The following is a 20,927-nucleotide window of genomic DNA, read 5'->3' as shown; positions in this document are numbered from 1 at the left end:
TTAGTGGTGGAGATATATTTGATGCCAATATCTTTATTGAGAACCTTTTCACGAATGAAATGGTAATCAATTTCAATGTGCTTTGTATGCGCATGATAAACTGGATTAGCACATAGGAGGAGCATATAGAGGAATTTGTAGGTCTTGAAAAAGCATTCTTAGCCAACAGACCTCAACAGTAGCAATAGATAAAACTCTATATTCAGCTTTAGTATTGGATCAAGCTACAACGGATTGCTTCTTAGCACTTCAGGTAATAAGACAATGACCAAGAAAAACACCAAAGCCTGTAATTGTGTGCATATTATTGAGACCACCAGCCAAGTTGGTGTCACAGTACACTTCTAGTTGCACAGAGCTCTTACGGTAAAACAAAGCATGATCTACACTGCCCTCCCTTTAGGTAACATAACACTCGTTTAAGAGCAGTCCAGTGAGAGGATGTGGGTTGATGAATAAACTGGCATAACTGGTTCATAAAAATGGCCAGGTTAGGGCGGGTAATTGTACAGTACTGAAGAGCACCCACCAATTGTCGATAGGTGTTGGTTTCTGCCTTAGAGAGTGGTGTGTCGTCAAAAGCTGAGAGTTTAGAGCCACTAACACATGGAATTGCATATGGTTTGCAACCAATCATTTTAGCACGATGCAACAAGGCGAGGACATACTTGGACTGTTGAAGATGAAGACTAGTCGAACCTCGATGAGCTTGCAAGCCAAGAAAATAACCAAGATCACCAAGGTCCTTCATAACAAATATAGACCAGAGCTGAGTAACGAATGAAAAAATAGTGGTCGATTGGTTCCCCGTAATCAAAAGATCGTCAACGTAGACCAAAATATATATAGAAATTGAACTCGAAATATAGATGAAAAGATATGTATCCACATTTGATATTCAGAAGCCAAGATCAATGAGAGCCCGAGACAAGCGTTGTTGCCAAGCCCTTGGGGTCTGTTTAAGACCATAAAGAGCTTTATGGAGAAGACATATAGTTTCATCTAAGTAGTCATTGAGAAAAACGTTAGAGACGTCCAACTGTCTAATGCACCAATCAAGGTTAACAACTAAACCAAGTATAAGTTTGATAGTAGAGGATTTAATTACGGAATTGAAAGTCAGCAAAATCAACACCACTCTTTTGATTGAAACCCTTGCCAACTAAGCGAGCTTTAAATTGCTCTATATAACCATCAGGTTTTCTTTTCAATTTATATACCCATTTGTTGTGGACAATGTCCTGATGCAGTAGGCAAGGACACAAAGCCCAAGTGCCATTGGCAATTAACGCATCAAACCCTGCCCCTATAGTAGCACGCCAATCAGGTGAGACCAAAGCTTGTGAATAACAAGTCAGTTTAGAGGGAGTAATCACACTGTTAGTGCTTTAAGAGGGTGTTTGGTTGAGTAGAAAAGAGTGTAATCAGAAAAGGCACGAGGGCGTAAAGAACCAGTCTGACTGCGGGTGACAATTGAGCATGGAGGAGTTAATGGAGGAAGACAGACAAAAGGATCATTTTGAGAAGAAGATAAAGAAGAGGTAGACACATCTGCAGTAGAGGTAGGAGAATTGGATAGTGGAAGAGAGTCTAAAGTTGGAGTGCAGGCTGTAGGTTAGAACAAATTGAGAAGGAGGACTAGAAGAGGAAGTTGAAGATTTGCCTAGAAAGTTATGTACATCAAATACTACTTGACAAGTGACATACACCTTGTTAGTTAGAGAGTCAAAGCATTGATATCCTTTTTTATGAGTGCCATAACCAACAAAGATGCACTGCTTGCTGCAAAACGTGAGCTTATGAGGAACATTGGGACATAGCACGGGGAAACAAGCACGGTCAAATGTGCGTAGAGAGGTATAGTCGAGATGTTGATTAAATAAAGTAAATAAAGGAGTAGAGTTCTGCAGTGTAGGAGTAGGCAATCTATTAATATAAAAAATGGAGATGAGAAGAGCTTCAACCCAATATTTATTGGACAAACCAGACTGAGCAAGCATGGAAATACCCATTTCAATAAGATGCCTATGTTTCCTCTCGACGAGGCCATTTTGTTATGCAGTGTAGGGGCAGCTTAAACGATGGAAAATGCCATGTTGGTCAAGGAAGGAACGAAAAGAATAAAAGATGTACTTGCCCTTATTGTCAGTTTGAAGTTGTTGAATAGAACAAGAGAATTGATTTTCAACTAATGCTTTAAACTTAACAAATGAAGGGAACACATCAGGTTTATTAAAGAGTGGGCACATTTAAGTATATCTAGAGTAGTCGTCTATGAAAATTACAAAGTATTGAAAACCACTGAGAGACACTACTAGAGAGCACCACACATCGTTGTGAATAAGCTGGAGGGGAGAAGTTGAAACCCGAGAGGAGGCAGAATATGGTAAACTTTTGCTCTTGCCCATTTGACATGAGGCACAAACTTCATCACTATTGAGATGCCCGAGAGTAGGAAGATTGTGAGTGGAGATGATGCCGGAGACAATAAGAGAAGAGGCATGGCCAACATGAGACTGCTAGATATTGAGAGACTCCTTCACACCAAATAAAGTAGTGTAGGCGTGAGTTTTATTGGAGGAGAGTTTATTGAGGTAGAGGGGATAAAGACCATCTTCACTCTTTCCAGTCATAAGAGTTTGCCCTGTTCAATTGTCCTTAATAAAAAAAAGAAGAAGATGTAAGAATAAAGAAGCATGAGTTATCTCTGCAAAATTGATGGATGTAAAGTAAATTGACAGATTCTTGAGGACAATGGAGAACACGAGAAAGATGAAGAGAGGAAGAAAGAAAGGCAGCAGATCCAATGTGTTTAATTTCCAAACTTGCACCATTACCCATGACAATGGTCTCATTACCAAAATATGGTTCATGTTGTCAGTAGCCATAGAGTTGGAGTGCGCAACCATAGCTGCTAGTTGTGCTTGAGGATGATGGCCTTGGTACGCATAGTCCATGTGATGATAACAATCAAGTGCTCGATGCCTAGATTTGCCACAAATTTGACAAGGAGACCGGGGTGCAGAAGGTTGGCTAGGTGTTGAGGCAGTAGCATGCCGAGAGGAGGGACCATGTTTCTGAGATGACTGCTTCAAAAGGCTAGGAGGCTTGGTCTTCTTGATGGGTTGTGGTGAGTAATGTTTGTTGTAGAAGGCAAGGTGAGGGTCTGGTGCAAGTTGTTGGTGTTGAGAAAAGGAGAGCAGCTAGACATGAAAATCAGAAAAGGAAAGTTGGGAATCACGAGTGGCAAAGGAAAAGGATGTAACAAAAGGATTGAAATTTGGATTAAGGTCACCGATAACATAGGAGATGAGATAATCATCATCAATAGATTTGCCTACAACAACAAGTTGAGTAGCCAAAGTTTTGGATTAATTAATGTACTTAGTGAACGTGAGGGAGCCTTGATGAAGAGACTGCAATTGATGCTTCGATTGGGTAATTTGAGAGCGTGACTGAAAAGCAAATTTAGAGAAAAGGGAGACTCATACCTCACGGGATGTGTGAAGGCCATACACAGTGGACAACATAGATTTAGTTAGAGTGGCATTAAGCCAACTGAGAATAAAAAAAATCTTTCTTATTCCATAAGGAATAAGCAGGATTCAGCATTGGTTCCCCATCAAGAGTATCATGAAGAAACTTGGAGGGGCATGGATTAGATTTATCAACAAAGTATCATGAAGAAACTTGGAGGGGCATGGATTAGATTTATCAACAATTCCCATCAAGTCATGTTCTACGAAGAATAGTACCATCAAGTTTAATGGAACAAAGCTAAGAAATGTTGGGAGAAGTAAAGGAGGGTGCGGAAGCCATTACGATCGAAAAAAGTGTTAGCATAAAGTCTCTGATACCATGAAAGAATTTATGAAAGTGTTTTGGTTTAACTCACCAAAATAGACGAATTGTATATGGTTTATATAAATAGTTCAGTTACAAGTATGAGTTGTACATAAATTCAAATTACAGAGGACCACATATAATATATACATATATTTTAATTTAAGCCAAACTATCCTATAGACTTGGTCTTTAGTTGTAAGGGATCTTTGGATGTAGTTGAAGTGGAGACTTCGCTAACACGAAAGATGGTGTTCAAGGCTAACTGTGTGAGTTGGTGGCTGGCTGAGATTGACGGTGGTGAAAGCTCTTGAAAGAAAGAAAAACTATTTGATGTTGTTAAACCAAGAAAACGATGAAGCAGAGAGAAAAAAAAATGAGAGATTTCGATGGGGATTTATCGAAAAATTGTGGATGAGGCGATGCCCTTGCTGTCATTAATTGGAATATCTTTCATGCCTCCCATCTTGATGACCCTGCCCGATCTTTTTGTCTTTAGTGTCGCTCGAGTTCCTAGTCTCTGACTTTACTTCCTGCTTCTTGGGCTCCAAAAGAGCCTACAACGTGTCCTTAACATTAATGAAGTCGTCTGCCCTACCCATGAACTCCCTCAAGGTGGAGGGGGTCTTCTTGGCTAGCTCAGCCATGAATGGGCTCCGAGGCCATATGCCCCCCAGGAGGGTGGCTAGCGTGATCTTCTCGTCTTAATCATCCGTGGTCAACTTCTCCTTGCTGAAGCGGGTTAGATATGCTTTCAAGCTCTCTCATTCTCTTTGTTTAATGGTGAGCAGCGGTCTTCGGCGCCTCCTACTTGCCATGATCTGCATTAGGAACTGCTTGGCCAATTCCTCGAAACTGCTAATGGATCCCAAATGCAAAGTCCCGAACCAGCCACGTGTTATTCCCTTTAATGTTAACGGGAAAGCCCGACAAGCCACCTCTCCGAGAAAGCCGTGGAGAGTCGTGCACTTTGAAGTTCTTCAGGTGATTTACAGAGTCCCACGACCCATCATACATGTCGATTTGAGAAACCTTAAACTTGGTTGGGGGAGACACTGACATAAATTCCTCGTTGTAAGGAAGGTCGGTTCGGTTAAGCAGTTGTTCCACGGAAAAGGGCCCTCCCATCCTTCTTGCCATCTCCTCATATTTGTCAACGAGGCTATGCAATTCGTCGTGTAACATCTTCTTTTCCAACTCTTCATTGTTCATGCCTCCTGCACTGTCTGCATCTCCTTCCACTTTATCCATTCTGGACAAGTGGTGTAGTGGCATTCTGTCGCTTCAACTCTTCATTCTTCTTCTGTAACTACTCAACCATTGTCATGGCCTTTTTCAACTTCGACTTCTGTCAACCTTGCTTCTACCTCCGTTGTATTCATCTCTTGATCACGGGTTACTTGAGATCACGTAATAGTTGGCATGTGAAAATCAAGTTGAAGTCTGTAAAGATCCCATAGATGGTGCTATTGTAAATGACTTGTTTCACACTACAATAGACATGTTTCACACCACCAACTATTCGGATAACCTGCAACAGATGAGAGGGCGACAATGCATGCCCAAAGGACCTCTGAGGTCTAAGTTAGAGATATGTTATCTCAATATAAGTATATAAGTAATAATAAATTATTTGTTACCTTCAGATGTTATTTATAGAGATGCCAAGGATGTAGATAATCATTAAATTCAAATGGTTCATCTTGAATAATCCCTTAACAAATGGACGAGATATAGCATTATCATATCACGCGGTTTGTGTCATGGGCTCTTGGGCCATGAGTCTCCTAGTCTTGGGCTCGTAGGCTGAATTTGTCCTCTAGTCGTGGGCTTATTGACATGGAACCTAAACATCCCTTCCAGTATCTATTGACAAAAATGAAGCCAAGAGCATTTTTTTTTATGACTGAAATAAGATGTTGGATTTGGTTTTTTTTGTTTTTAAACAAGCGAGGTTAATAAGTTTCCAAAAATACTAAAGAAAAAATAAATTCAAGACATACAGATTTTTCCAAGAAGGCCCTAAGTTCACGAAAAATCTCACAAAAGTAAAATTTACAAACTGATGTGATTATATATAATATGTTAAATCTTTGTTACAATAAAAAGAATTTTATAATATAATGTATTGCAATAAGCTACATCTTTAAAAATGTGTCCCTGTTTGTTAGGACCAAAGTTTTGAATACCATTTTGATGACCGTTTTGATTAAGACACTGGAACGAAATATTTCGATACCGGTAGCGGTACAATTTTGAGATAGTTTATATATAAATAAATTAGTTATATATTTATAAATTATATTTCAAAATAATATCAATGCAAGTCTTAAAAAGTTAAAATACATATTTATTAAACTTAATAATATTTCTAAATTCTCAATCCAACTATTAAAAATAATAATAACTCATCTTCATCACGAAAATGAGAATAGTGATTCGATTTTCAATCATCGAGAAAAGAGAATTAAAAAAAGTTAAGAAAATAGTTTTTAGATGTGAGAATTGAAGTAAAAATTACGAAAATACATTGAAAATACAAAAATTCACTAATTTCGGCCGGTACACCGAAAACCAACCGGTATTAACCGAAAAGCACTGGTACAACTGGTATTTGACTCGGTATGAAACACATACCTTCCTTATACCGGTCATTATCTCGACACGGTAAGTACCAACTGGTATTTCACGATATTTAAAACTGTGGTTAGGACCCCCACTATGTGGGACATAATGGAGGTGTTGTAAAAAAGCCCAAACATAAATGAGAAATTATATTAAGATTTAAAATTAAATTAAATTAGTATGGTATTTAAATAAAACTAGCATGTATGAAATTAAGTCTCATTTATTTTTGCAGATGAGATGAGATGAGATGAGTTGAGACTAAAGTTAAAAAGTTGAATAAATTATTGTTATAATATACTTTTTAATATTATTTTTATTTTAAAATTTAAAAAAGTTGAATTATTTGCTTTATTCTATATTAAAATTTGATAAAGTTGTAATAATTAAATAAAATAAGATAAAATGAGATGAAATATTTTCTAAAAACAAACGACTAAAGAGTTTCAAGAGGGGGAAGGCGAGGGGCCATTGGCTGCCCTTGATTTTGTCTCCGCACTCTTTTAGAGAACTGCTCCGTCTATACTAACGTTTTACAAAGGTAAGTTACATGCCGACTTGGCAATGATAATGTCAGTCTTGGTTCAGCCAAAAAATTAATTCACAAATTCAATCAAGAATAAATAGTAATATTAGATATAGTACTAGAGTGTCCAAACTTCTCATAATCATTTTGAAAATAAATAGTCTACTATTAAAAAATTAATTTTTATCATTTACTCATTTTTAAAAAAAAATTATGTTGAATTGCACACTCCACGACTACAAATATCATTTCTCATTTCTTTATACATTGGTTCATCATTAACATGATGTATTCTCCTTAAAAAAAATTATAAGTGTTTTCACTTATAATACAAGGTCTAAAATTTTCAACCTGTGACAGTTTGGCCTTCTTTGGCTAGTAAAAGCACTCAGCATTGTAAGAAGTACTACAATCACAAAGAAATTTCACAAATAAATCTACTGACTGATATAAATTCATAGGATACGTTAGATCTATTTTACAATTTAACGTAACACATTAAGTCATGTCAGTTTGTGAGTTTACTTTTGTAGAATCTCTTTGTAATTAAAGCATTTCTCCTGCATTGTAGCTAAAGGAAACGGCCAAAATTCCTTTCACTGGAAGGGAAAATGCATACACACTACAACGATCATGGAGTTCATGCAAGATGATGATTCGAGTGTTGCAACTAATGCAGAGACGTGGCTATCTGTTTTTTATGTGTCTTAGCATCAGCTCTTACACACATGGTAGTGTTGGGTTCATCCAATTAAACAAAATTTCTTCAAGAAATGAAAAGAAAGGGACAGAAATACACAAGGGAAGGAAAGGAATTAATATCTGATTTTTATCGAGAGGCAATTAAAATGCATAAATAAAATTCATTTTGATCTCACCTACGAGTGGTTACTCCGCGCAATTGATGTGTTTGTTATTATCATTGACCAGTAGTCCTATATTTGTACGATGTGGCTAATTCTGGAGTAATTTGAATGCATTTTTCACTTCAACGCCATGATTGTTCTTCATTGCTTCAAATTATATCAATCATCAACTTGGAGAGAATTGATTAAAAATAACTATATATAGAGAATATTAACAACAATGTTCTCGTTACTTGTGGAAAATCAGCATTAGGTTATAATATTAAAAGGGCTTGATAACAGAAAAAAAAAAAAAATTGGAGAAACAAAATTTCAACCGTCAATTATACCTGCAATGTGAATTTAACATTATAGTGCACGTTGAGGGAGATCATCCCCAGCTGATGGATCCCAACCAGGAGGCTTGATGTTTGGCCAATCACCACGACATCCCAGCCTTATATATAGGCTCTTCTTCCCTTCAAAACGAAAACAGCCGTCAATTAGGGACTGCTAAATTTCACCAGTCCACCTCAAAGGCTATGGGGGGTAGTTATCCATTCATAATATCAGAGTTCCACAATAAACGTAGAAGTTGGAACTGAGTATTTCATTCGTCTGCATACTCTATATACACAATAAACGTAGAAGTTAGTGTATTATTCTTATGTTTTCTTTGACTACTAGTGGATTAAACATGTTAGACTGCCCTCTGCATCTAAGGCACCATCAAATTGAGTAACAGCAATAAATAGGTGTATCAGTTACTGCCAACATTGTGCCATCTTTTGAGTTCTCATCATATTCTGCTCCAAGAGGAGAAAGAAAAAGAGTTCTCATAGTATGACACTGACAAAAGGATGATAGTAGGTTGTAGCCTGTTAAGCGAAAAAATAGGAGCCAACTGTTGTGGTGGTAACTTAGTATGTATGCAGGTTACCGGAAAGCGAGGCTATCTTTATTGTGGTGACACGTACAGAGCAAAGATGGAATATAAACGAGTACCTGGAAGTTTTTTGTCAGATAGAACCAACTGTTTAAGCGCACTCAAGGATGCCTGGGCCACACTTTTGGTAAGGTCAGCGTCCCAACCCTGAAGTTTGACAACCACGTCTGCCTTTGAGTAAGCTAGTGCGTCTAGATATTGCCTCCTTGCCTCCTCCTTTGCTGAATCTTCATCTGCATTGAATAATTTCAACAACCAATGCGATTGACGAGTGCAAAATACGAAATAAAAATGTTAACTACCAAGTGTGAGGGTTGTTATTATTATTTTTTTTATAGGTAATCAAAGATAATATATTCAAAAAAATAGGCATAGCCCAGGTACACAGGAAGTATACATGAAAACACGCCTAGCTAGCGGATACAATAGAAAGAAGAAGATCATGGACACTACGCCCGTTACAAACTAAAGCCCCCGCCAATAAGAACAATGTCTTAAAAAAGAAAGCTTTAAGCTCTCCCCTTGTTCTCTCTTGATCATCAAAACATCTAGCATTTCTCTCCTTCCAAATGCACCAACACATACATATTGGTACCAATCTCTAAATTGCTGCTACCTGAGAATCTCCATGTAGTCCTGTCCAGCTTGTGAGGAAATCCACCAATCTCCAAGGCATAACCCAAGACAATCCGACTCTAGAGAAGAAATCATCTCATATAGCCTTAGTCACCTCACAGTGTAAAAGCAGATGATCAACAGACTCCCCATGCTTCTTACACATACAACATCAATCTAGGACAATGACCCATCGTTTCCTCAAATTATCTATAGTGAGGATCTTGTCCAAAGACAATGTCCAGACAAAGAAAGCTGCTTTTGAATGAGCTTTCGTCTTCCATATGTTCTTCCATAGTTATATAGACAAACCAGAGTTCGTGAGCTTTTGATAAAAAAAAACTGACCGAGAAGATACCTTTCTTAGAATGATTCCAATGCAACTTGTTTCTAGAGCCCCCTGGAATACTTGCTGAATATAAAGCCGCAAAGAATTCCGTAAAAGACTCCAATTTCCAATCATGGGCTGCCCTAATGAATTCAATATTCCATTGGGGGGTGCCATTTGCGGAAGAATAAAGGTGGGCAATCGATGCCTCCTTTACTCTAGCAAGCGCAAAGAAGGCAGGAAATGTATCTCGTAGACAATGGGTACCACACCATATGTCAAACCAAAAAGGGACACGTGAACCATCGCCTATAATAAAATGTTCATGTTCTCGGAAGGTCCCCTAAAGACTCCTAATGTTTTTCCACAAACCCACTCCATAAATGGCTCGTACCTCATTCGAGCACCATCCTCCCCAAGCTTCCCCAAACTGAGAATCTATAACCGCCCTCCAAAAGGCCTCCCTTTCATTTTGGTACCTCCACAACCACTTATCCAAAAGAGCTTGATTGAATTTCAGCAAGTGGCGAATCTCCAAACCTCCCCCAGAAATTGGGGTACAAACTGTAGACCAATTAACCAGGTGGAATTTGAACTCTTCCCCCAATCCACTCCATAAGAAATCCCTTTGTAGCTTCTCAATACGGTTAGCCACCTTTGTGGGAAGTGGGAACAAAGACAAGAAATAGGTGGATAAGTTAGAAAGAGTGCTTTTAATCAAAGTCAACCTACCACCTTTTGATAAGTAAAGCCTCTTCCAAGCAGCCAATCTGCGCTCCACCCTTTCTACTACATTCAAAATCCTTTCAGATTTAAAAGAGGCACCCAACGGTAAACCAAGATACTTCATAGGTAGCGAAGATATCTTGCATCCCAAGGTAGTAGCGAAAATCTCCACATTGAGGGCGGCCGGCCCCCACTGGCACTATTTCCGACTTAGCGAGGTTAATACTCAATCCAGACACAACAGCAAAACAAAGGAGTAGCGCCCTCAAGTCTTGAACTTGACTGAGGTGTGCACCACAAAAAATAAGCGTAATTTCATTTTAAAAATAAGAGCGTTGTTATTATATGGGCCTTGAATGTGAAATTTAGGCCGACCATCACAGCTGGATGGCAGACAAATTCATAGTGGGCCACCATCAATCAAAAGAAGGGGCCAATTAATATACATTGGAAGGAAAAAATCAGTGGAGGGTAAGATTTGCTAATCTTTGAGGTGGCCATCCTTATCACTAGATATGGTTTCTTAATAACAAAGGGAATGGCTCTCTCCAGGGGCTCATGGTACAGTAAGCTGTCATGAAAAGCATCTTGTTTAGCATGGAGTGATAACACACTCACACTTTTCTCTTTTTTGGGCAGAGACGAGAGAATGGGCACCATGTAAGAACATTAGGATTCCGACTTGTACACTAACCCAGCCCGTCCTCCCATTTAGGTTAAAAACAAAAGTACATACTATTTGTTTATGATGAATCCCAACATCCAACAAAACCCTCAGATAGAAAAGGAAAAGGAAAACATAGAAACAACTTTAACGTAAAGAATCCTAATTAGAAGTTCTGTTGCCATTGATTACAAATAGAACTTCAAGATGACTTTTTCTAAGAAAGATAAGCTTTATTCAATGAGAAAAAACACCATCCAAGTGCACATAGTTTATACATCAGGTACATTCAAATTGAGAAAGTAAAAAGATTAAGAAAAACCTGAACCTAGAGAAAAATAAGTGGGCAGCAATCCAATAATAAAGTGCATTAAAGAAGAAAGAGTTGAAATCATTGTCCTTGTGCCGTCTTCAAAGCTTCGATCATTTTTTTTATTCCACATCACCACATTAAACAGATTGGAATCATTTTCCAACAGATTTTGCTGTGATAACTCTCAAAATGTCCTTTCCAGCATGCTAATAGATCTACCACCCAACTACTTATAAAAAAAAAAAATAGATCTACCACCCAACTAGGCATCACATAGTCTAGTCTAAAGAGATCAAAAACATCTTGCTACAAAGGAGTAAGAGATGATCCACAATTTACCCATCCCTCCATCACTCTTACATATGCAAGAACTTGTTAGAAATCTTCCCTGGTACAGACGCCCAAATAAAAAATGGATCTCGAGGGGCCTTACTCATCCAGATAGACTTCCATTGAAAGGTGATGCTATCATGAGGGACAATGCATTATAGAACAATTTACTTTCAAATACCCGTTTTGGATATGGCCCAAAACATTTTGTTTTCTCCACCTTGTCTCAAACAAGCAGACAACAACCTAACATGGAATGAGTTAAAAGATGTCCATCTCCCAGTCCTGTGCTTCTTTGATAACATCCACTTCCTATTGAGAGAGACCATTTGAAAGTTGTAAACTGTTCATTACCGATGCATCCTTAACCCAAGAAATCCAGAATAGATCCAGAAAAGCCCCTCTAAGAGACCACACCACACATCATCCCAAATATAGATCCAGAAAAAACCCTCTAAGAGACCACACCACACCATCCCAAAACTTTAACGTGGGTCTACCTCCCACTTCGCTAACTATGAGTCACAATGCATAAACATATGGGACTTCAATTATCAAGTAAAACAATAAACTAGCATAAACTTAGGATTCAGAATCACAAAGCATAATTTTTTTTATAGGTAAAGAATCATGAAAGCATCATGCATTGAGGAAGTCATGTCTGCAGCCTGCAAACTTAGACAATTGCACATTGTTTGGTGAACAGAACATACTTCTCAAAAGCTAAAAGAACTGAGTATGTTTTTCTTTAGCAAGTATATCTGCCCATTTAAAGCCGATTGTTTCTTAAATGATTTCCGAGTTCAGTCTATACAAAATAATGTCGAGATCATGTAAATTCAGCCAACTGAAGTTTTCCACTCAATTAAAACTTCTACTTTGCATCATATGTTAAAAAAAAAAAAAAAAAACTCGGTTCTAACTTTTTTCAAATTAGACCTACAAAATTTCAAGTTGGCCTGGAGCTATCTGGCCCTGCGTTGGTTTGGTATTGACAAGTATGACAACTACATCTTCTCCACAGAGTATTGAAAAAAAAAAAGTTGATGCTGATGGAATGATTGATGAGAAAGGAAAAAAAAGGTTGAATATGATATGATCAATCTGAGATCTCCCTTTACCAATGTTTCCAGATAATGGTAAGACTAGGGTGTTCTGTACATTATTTGGGGGGTCACAGCAATGAGCTGCATCTAAGTAAGCTATTCAGGCATTTTCTTGTATTAGCAATGGTCTGGAAGCAAATTGTTGGTGGATTATCTGAAGATGTCCCCCCAATGAAATAAGATTACTTATGTTTTGGAGAAGATTAGTAGAAATAAAACTTCTCAACAAAACTTGTTTTATGTGAGTTTTGTCAAGATGTTAAAACTGCTTCTAAGGCAGTATAATTCACAACTGACTAATAGAAGTTGTTTCTCCAGCAAAAGGCAACAAATAAAAGAGCAAACATGATTACCAGTTGCTTCCGTGGTGGACAGCCACACAGTAAATCCAGCATAAAGATGCTGCCATTTATCAGCCCTTCGAGCAGCTCCCTGCTGCCCTCCTAGCGTTGCAATGACAGCTCGAACATGACTGCAAGACCAACCAAGTACAGAAAAGAATGCACTCTTTGTAACCAAAATTGGAAATGAAAAAAAAAAAAAAAACAAATGAGGATTCTAGCCATAGACTGTACCTACTTAAACTCTCCAATATAGCACTTTCTGCTTCTGCTACAGAGTCAGAGCCCTCAGTGAGCACCCCTGGAATTGAGTAGACTTGTTAATACACTGCGAGATTGAAGAATAAACAAGTCATTTCAAACAATAAGCAGGATGTCACCTTGTGAGTCTTATTAGATACTATCAAACAGCATGAGTTAAACATAGCAGGTAGATCCTTTTTGCTTTATGATGTAGAATATTGGGTTAAAAGAAATAATAAAAAAGAAAATATTGACAAATAGATTGTACAGGGGAGATGTTAAAATTACAAAACAAAAGGATGGAAGGTGTGACTTTGGATTAGAGGCAAAAGAAGGCATTTAAGGAGAGAGGCTGGCAACAGCATGGATAAAATTAAGAATATGTACAACATTTGATGTTTCCAAGTGAAGACATGCTTCCTAACAGAAGGAAAACAATTGCTTTTCTGTAAATATTAATATTATTTTAAGCTGTCAAGTCATGACGTCTGAATAATGTTCCAATACCTCTAAAAGAAATCAACCACGTTCTAGAAATCAAAGTCTACGGAGCCATTCAATACGCAACCTAGGAATTAACCAACATCCATGATTTATTAGGTATAATTGAGACTTGCAACTTCTAGGGTTTGGTTCAAGTGGTAAGAGCCTTGGTCATGGTGGTATGCTCCCTCCAGGTCTAAGATTCAAACCCTTGGGTGCAAACAACTTCTAGGGGCCCTTCCCATCAATGAAAAGCTGATGATTTATATTATTCGTGTGATGGGGATACATTACATATTGCATTTGCAGTCTCTGGGATTCCTCGTCGTCATAAAAAAATTGAGACTTGTGGTGTAATTTGTTGACACAACTGGATTAAAAGTATTCTGCCTTTCATTAGCTTCATTGATCATCACCACCACTACCATCCTCATAACCCTTATTCTCATACTCTACGATAAATTTCAGTCAAGAGCTGTCTTATGCAGTCAATTTGTAATGGAAAACATACTAGCAATATCTTTAACAAAGAAAATATAAATAAACATATTACGGGTTCATTTGTTGCACATCCAAGAAATCATCCACAAGTTTTATGTGTGTAGGAGATGAGCTCCTAGACAAAGAGAAAAAAGGCAAAGAGCTAGCTTTAATGGCCTATAGGTGGTGTTCGCAATATACTCACATGAATCAATGGTTTGCTTGGCATATGTTTCCAGCAACTCTTTTGTATCAAGTGGTGTGTACCTGAAAACCGTATGAACGAAATGGAACTATTAGGACAGAGGACATACATAAAAACCAAAGAGATGTGCACATCAACTGATCCGTGCCTTGAGTCATGCTAAGGCACCGATCAAATCAGTAAATGGGTCTGGTCTGGATTTGGTCTCAAACAGAGAGTGATGGTTGACAGATTGGATGGAGTTTGATACAAATGGCAAGTCAAGCCGGAGAAGGAGAGCTCCAAGAGCATGAAGCCAATATGAATATGGGTGAAGGTATTGAGGGGCTTTAATGGCATGGTGGGCATAAGGTTTACATTGAAAACAAATCAGAAATTCCAGGATCAAATTGATCAGCAACCAAATTGACAACAAATTCAGAAACTTCAGGGGTATTAAAACGTATTTTTGCCACAACCAATTATTGAGGTCCAAGGTGATACCATTTCAGTCAGATCCAGAGTGAAGGCATGATAATCAATAACAGTTTTCAACTGTGCACTGTGTTTTCAATTAAAAACTTTTTTTTTTATAAGTGGTTTCAATTAAAAACTAATAGACTATCACTAACAATAAGAAAATAAAGACATAAAAAAAATAATAGTGTACTGGATCTGTTGTTAGTGGTAACCATCTAATATTGACCAAAATGAAGATAAATCAGTACCCAAGACCAACTGCAAGTTCTCGAGCCACTTTCTGGTTAATTTCAGTTGAATCCCCGACGATGTAGATTGATGTTCCTTGCAGAAGTTGCATTGAACCCACTGTCAGGGATTCCCAGGACTCCACAATGTCAGGCCACTTCAAAGCCGGATCTTGCTTCTTCAAGTTTATAACCAGTTGATCATCATCAATGTACCTGTTCAAAGCATGAATCCTCAGTTTAAATATGTGAAGACAAATGTAATGGTTATAGAAGTTTTTTTTTAAAAAAAAAAAATCACCCCACAAACCATATTGTTTCTGCAGGCATTATTTTTTCAAATAGTTGATTAGTTTCTATAAGTGTGACGGGAGAGCCATGGTGCTGTACTCTAATCGTCAAAGAGGTGCCATTTGCATCCACAAATATATCTCTGGGACTTTGAATTTCATAGGCCCCAAGTTGTAATCTCAGTTCGACCTCAGAAGAAGCATCAGAAAACTGCATTGTGTTTCACAAAATTAAATAGGGTTAACATTGAACTGAAGCGGTTAAAGAATCAAAAGATTTTGTACTTATTCGTAAATCAGTTTAAATAATAGACATGCATTGCTTTATGTTCCTTTACTATGAAATTTGGGCCAAGTATTTTATGCACTACAATTAAGGAAACTTGAATCTTAGACAGTTCTTTGGAATTCGATCAGCTTGTGGAGTAGAATATGCAGTGTCATAATTTACGAAGTAAGTGTTCCTGTCTATGCTTGTGATTGTTATATAAATGCACCAATCATGTTGCAACAAAACATTGCTCATCACACTCTGCAGTAATTGTTATATAAATGAATGATGCAGTTATGATGGCATTAGAAGCAGGGGTGAAAAAAAAAAAACCTGTTTATACTATATTATCATTAACATATAGCATTAGTAGATAACTATATCTATATAAATATATATTATTATATCATTATATCACTAGATAGTATATATATAGTATTAGTATAGTATACTAATACTATATATAATGGGCGTGGATTACTAATGGTATATATTAGCATTAATACTAAGTATACTATTAGTAATCCATTATATATATATATATATGTATAACTATATATTATCACTAGTCTATGGTGATAATATAGTATCACTATACTAATACTAATAGTATTAATATAGTGATACTATTAATACTAAGTTCCTGCATCAAAAACTTTTTTCCTTCATAAAGGTTACACGCGCAACACACACACACATACACAGGTATATATTAAACCAAAAAAAAACTATTTCTTTAATAAAACGACGTGCCCAAAATATACTATATATAATGGGCGTGGATTACTAATGGTATATATTAGCATTAATACTAAGTATACTATTAGTAATCCATTATATATATATGTATAACTATATATTATCACTAGTCTATGGTGATAATATAGTATCACTATACTAATACTAATAGTATTAATATAGTGATACTATTAATACTAAGTTCCTGCATCAAAAACTTTTTTCCTTTGTAAAGGTTACACGCGCAACACACACACACATACACAGGTATATATTAAACCAAAAAAAAACTATTTCTTTAATAAAACGAAGTGCCCAAAATGACGTTTTAATATAGGGTTTCGTATAAAATCCGAAATCCCCAGCCGCCCAGCCATTCTCTTCCCCCCCCCCTTTCTTTCTCTCTCAGTGCCTTTGTTTTAGTGTTTTATGGCATTGCCTTCGCCCCCAGCCGGTTTCTGTCACCTTCGTGGTCTCTCTCTCCCTCTTGTTGTCGCCCCCAACCGGTATCTCTCTCTCTCTCTCTCTCTCTCTCTCTCACACACACACAGAGCCTCTGTTTTAGTGTTTTATGGCATCGCTGTCACCCCCAGCTGGTCACCATCCTGGTATCTCTCTCTCCCTCTCGTTGTCAACCCCAGCTGGTATATATATATATATATATATATATATATATATATATATCTCTGGTCGCTGGTTCACTGGTTGGTATTTGTTAACTTGGAATGGTGGTTCACTGGTGGTTTTGGTTTTTTTGGCTGTGGGTGGGCAGTGGGCTCTCTGTATTTTAACCGGGGTGGGCAAGGAGGTCAATCCACCCCCCGGCAGCCGGACATGGGTCGGGGCCTGAGCCCTGGGGCCCAAACCTCCCCCGCCCATGCGGGGGGGCACGTCTGGGGTGCAGGTAGCCCTTAGCACCCCTAAATATAATGATTAATTATTCGCCACTTTCAGGTGAGTTTTCTTCAATTTTTAATTAAAATGTTTCTGGCAGTGATATGAACAGCGAGATTGAAATATCATCCATTATGTACAACAACGTCCAAATTTCCATCGCCGATAAGATTTTAGTTTCTAAATAGAAATATGCAAAATATGACTCAACCAAAAAGAAGATTACTAATCATGAGGAGAACATCATGCTCTGTTTGGTTCTCGAGAAAATGCTCAAACAGAATAATTAAAAAAGAAGGAACTAAAAATCAAAAATTGAATCTTAAATAATCTAGAATATGGAAGAATAAAGAAGAATCAATCAATAGCACATAATTGTACTCAGCCATGCCCAATAAGAAACAAAGACAAAACAAAAGAAATTCTTTATCTCTTCCTAGGTCTTCTAGGCAACCAAACAGACGGTAAATTGGGTGATTTGAAGCGAGCACCTCGTAGTTCTTGGTGCTGACGGGAAAAGTAGAGGCGCTGTTGCAGGAGATGGGATTAGAACTCTTGCGAGGGACGACCTTGCTCGATAGGAGGCGAGGAAATGAGCGAGAGAAATTCGTGATGGAAGGGACACTGGGTTTGGGAATGGTGAGAGGAAGCTTTGGGAGTGACAAATGCAGGGTTTTGGCGGGGTTTTGAGAGAGAAAGCAGAGAGTCGTGGAAGCAGCAGCAGTAGCCATTTGCGAGATTTGGGGTCAAAGTGAATACCTGGATAAGATCGCTTATTTATGCCTCGTTTGGTCACATCGCTTGTAAGAGCCTGGCATTGCCAATGCAAGTTTAAAATTTAGTTATACGTAAAAAAAAAATATCTACATTAAACTAGTTAAAAGTCTAAAATTAAAGACTTCAACTACAGTAAAATTAGACTCCTCTCTAAACATAGTGAGTTACTGTTTATAATTTAAACTAATATTTTATTATTTCATCTATCTTCTCACGTTATTTTCTCTTTCTTCATCTATTTCTCTCATTTTCATTTTTTCATCCCGAAACACACATCTCGGTAGCCCTTCGTCTTCTTCATCTGCAAGCACCAAAGAGACCTCCGTCTTCTTCAACCGCAAGTCGCATTCTCTCTGTCGTCTTGTCGTCTTCTTCTAACCCAAAAGGTAATTTCTCTTCATCGCTCTTCCCTCCCTCTTCTTTGCTTGGATTTCATCTCTCTCTTCTCATTCTATTTTCTCCCATTTCATCAAGTGATTAAATCTATGTTTAGGGTTTGCGCATCCCGAACTCTATCACAAGGTTGCCTTGCCCGTGAATCCTCGTCCAAAAGGTTGCACATTTCCTCTACAAACTGAACTTGAAAATCGCGATTGGGATATTTCCGTGTAACTGATTTGAGATTTCAGTATTTTGGTTTTTGATTTTGGTATTTTTCTATGGTCATGCGTAGTGTTTAATGATTTCGGTATTTTGTTTTGAGATTTCGGTATTTTAGTTTGTGATTTGAGTATTTTTGTGCTGGAATCTGATTTGAGATTTGGGTACTTTGGTTTATGAATTGGGTATTTTTGGTTTGAATCTGGTATTAGAACATTTCAAATATTTCCATTTCCATATTTCTAGAGCACATTTTCTTGCAAGTCTCGCAACCCTGTACACAACAGAATACTTGATAAGATATAGCAAATATCCCACTGTTTTTGCATGTATCGGGAGGAAGCATGAAGGGTGCATTAATATGAAGCAAGAAAATTTAATATAGATGTAACCCACTATTTTTGGCAGTGTATATTAAAGCCACCCACCATCACTTACACAAACGAGAACTGATATAGATGTAATTAATTACAAAATCTTTAGAAATATTTTGTCATGTATCAGGAGGAAGCATGCTGAAATAAACAAAACAAAATAATAAATGGAAATAATCAATTAGAGATAGTTAGGAACTGATCAACAAGATGTTGAGAAAAAATGCAAGTGGAGGTAATATGGATGGGAAGCAAATGCCAAACATGACACACATGCTTTGGGATTAGTAAGGAGCTCATAGAGTATTGGACACCTCCTTAGTAAACAAATAATGCTACCATAGGCGTCGCACTCTCTCTTGGATACCTTCTATTTTGTTTCTTTCAGCATGCTGCCCCATTAGATTATTCATATGTATACTATAGTTGTTTCAGTTTCCGTGATTTAGCTACCATTTTATAGTTGTGCCATGCTACTTTATGGTATCTAGCTGCCCCTTTATGTATGTTGGAGACTCACTACCACGCATTATCCTTTATGCATGTGAGAACTACTTTGTTGCATTTTGCTAGATAAGTGGTGTCAGAATGTTATATTTGTCTTTGTTTAAGAAATAGGAGTGTTATATTATCTTGTTTCTGAGTTTATTTGATGCTTATCACATTATAGTTTTACAATCCTCTTGTCACACTTCTTTTAATTTCATAAAGTTTTGTTTAAACTAAAAAATCGAGATATGAAGTTAGGATTTCACCTTTAGATATATATATATATATATATATATATTAATATATATAGTGTTGATATTGGCAAATTCAGTCACTATTATGTCTCTGATTCTGATCCACTATTCCAGACCTAGTTAGGGACCATTTCAGTCTTCTCGAGGTAAGCTTTTAGGCCTGCAGTGTATATATAACTTCACCTAATCTGCCAACATATAAGTCTGTAACTCGGCCAACGCTAGTGAGTTAGTCTGAGTTAGTTTATAAGTCTGAGTTAGTTTTAGGCACGTTGCATAAAAAATATGGATGATGATTTTCGATCAGAGTTACAGAGTGGGAACAGTCCTCATCACAAAGTGCTTTAAAACGTAATATACTATTCTAGGACTAACTCAGACTTATAAACCATCATCTTTACAGTTTGTGAGGTAGATTAACATTACATTCAAATGGTTAACATTATGAAATCCATGAGTTATGCTTTGAATTTTTTATTGTGTACTTATAACTATTGGAGCTGGAATTGCATTTCTTTGATAATTGTTATTAAAAACCAAGGCAACTCAAGCTAGAATGTTGTGAATATGCTAGAATCTTGTGAATTTGGACTTATATTGGGTCAATTTCCCGCTCATCACATTTAATTATTATAAATTTTAAAATTTTTTACATAAATAAAATAAATAATTTAATTTTTTAAAATCTCAAAATAAAATTAATATTAAAAAATATATATTCTAACAGTATTTTATTTAATTTTTAACTTTAATCTCGACTCATTTCATCTCATCTTATCTTCTCTGCAAAAGCAAAGCACCTTAGAGCTTCCTCATTGGCTTAGTCAAATGAGAAGGTTGGCTAAACTTTACATAATTAATGTAAAAAGTATCCCACATTAAATTGGACAAATTTAAAATAATTTAAATTTTTGTTACAGTGGTTAGCCAAAGAT

The 20,927-nt window shown here is 37.1% G+C and overlaps 1 protein-coding gene across 1 annotated transcript; it reads right to left on the bottom strand.

The window, feature by feature from the left end:
• Nucleotides 1-8,031: 8,031 nt before the first annotated feature.
• LOC108998108 (probable inactive shikimate kinase like 2, chloroplastic) lies at nt 8,032-18,275 on the bottom strand. Its single transcript, XM_018974555.2, has 8 exons — nt 17,990-18,275; nt 15,616-15,806; nt 15,327-15,521; nt 14,620-14,681; nt 13,443-13,509; nt 13,221-13,339; nt 8,845-9,018; nt 8,032-8,318 (listed from the first exon to the last, which is right to left on the bottom strand). Exons 1-8 carry the CDS (start codon nt 18,227-18,229, stop codon nt 8,209-8,211), a joined length of 1,158 nt encoding a protein of 385 aa, XP_018830100.1. The 5' UTR covers nt 18,230-18,275; the 3' UTR covers nt 8,032-8,208.
• Between the last annotated feature and the right edge of the window lie 2,652 nt (nt 18,276-20,927).

Source organism: Juglans regia, chromosome 2 (assembly GCF_001411555.2).
Source record: "Juglans regia cultivar Chandler chromosome 2, Walnut 2.0, whole genome shotgun sequence".
In the NCBI taxonomy this organism is placed as follows: domain Eukaryota; kingdom Viridiplantae; phylum Streptophyta; class Magnoliopsida; order Fagales; family Juglandaceae; genus Juglans; species Juglans regia.
The sequence above is the reverse complement of the archived record's forward strand: the minus strand, read 5'-3'. Positions and strand labels throughout refer to the sequence as shown.

What these genes read in the sequence shown, in the direction of transcription:
- LOC108998108 (XM_018974555.2), bottom strand. Translation starts at nt 18,229, where the DNA reads ATGGCTACTGCTGCTGCTTCCACGACTCTCTGCTTTCTCTCTCAAAAC. An exon ending in GAACTTGCAGTTGGTCTTGG is followed by an intron (nt 14,682 to 15,326) that starts GTACTGATTTAT and finishes TACGGTTTTCAG; the next exon opens with GTACACACCACTTGATACAA. An exon ending in GTCCACCACGGAAGCAACTG is followed by an intron (nt 9,019 to 13,220) that starts GTAATCATGTTT and finishes TATTCAATGCAG; the next exon opens with ATGAAGATTCAGCAAAGGAG.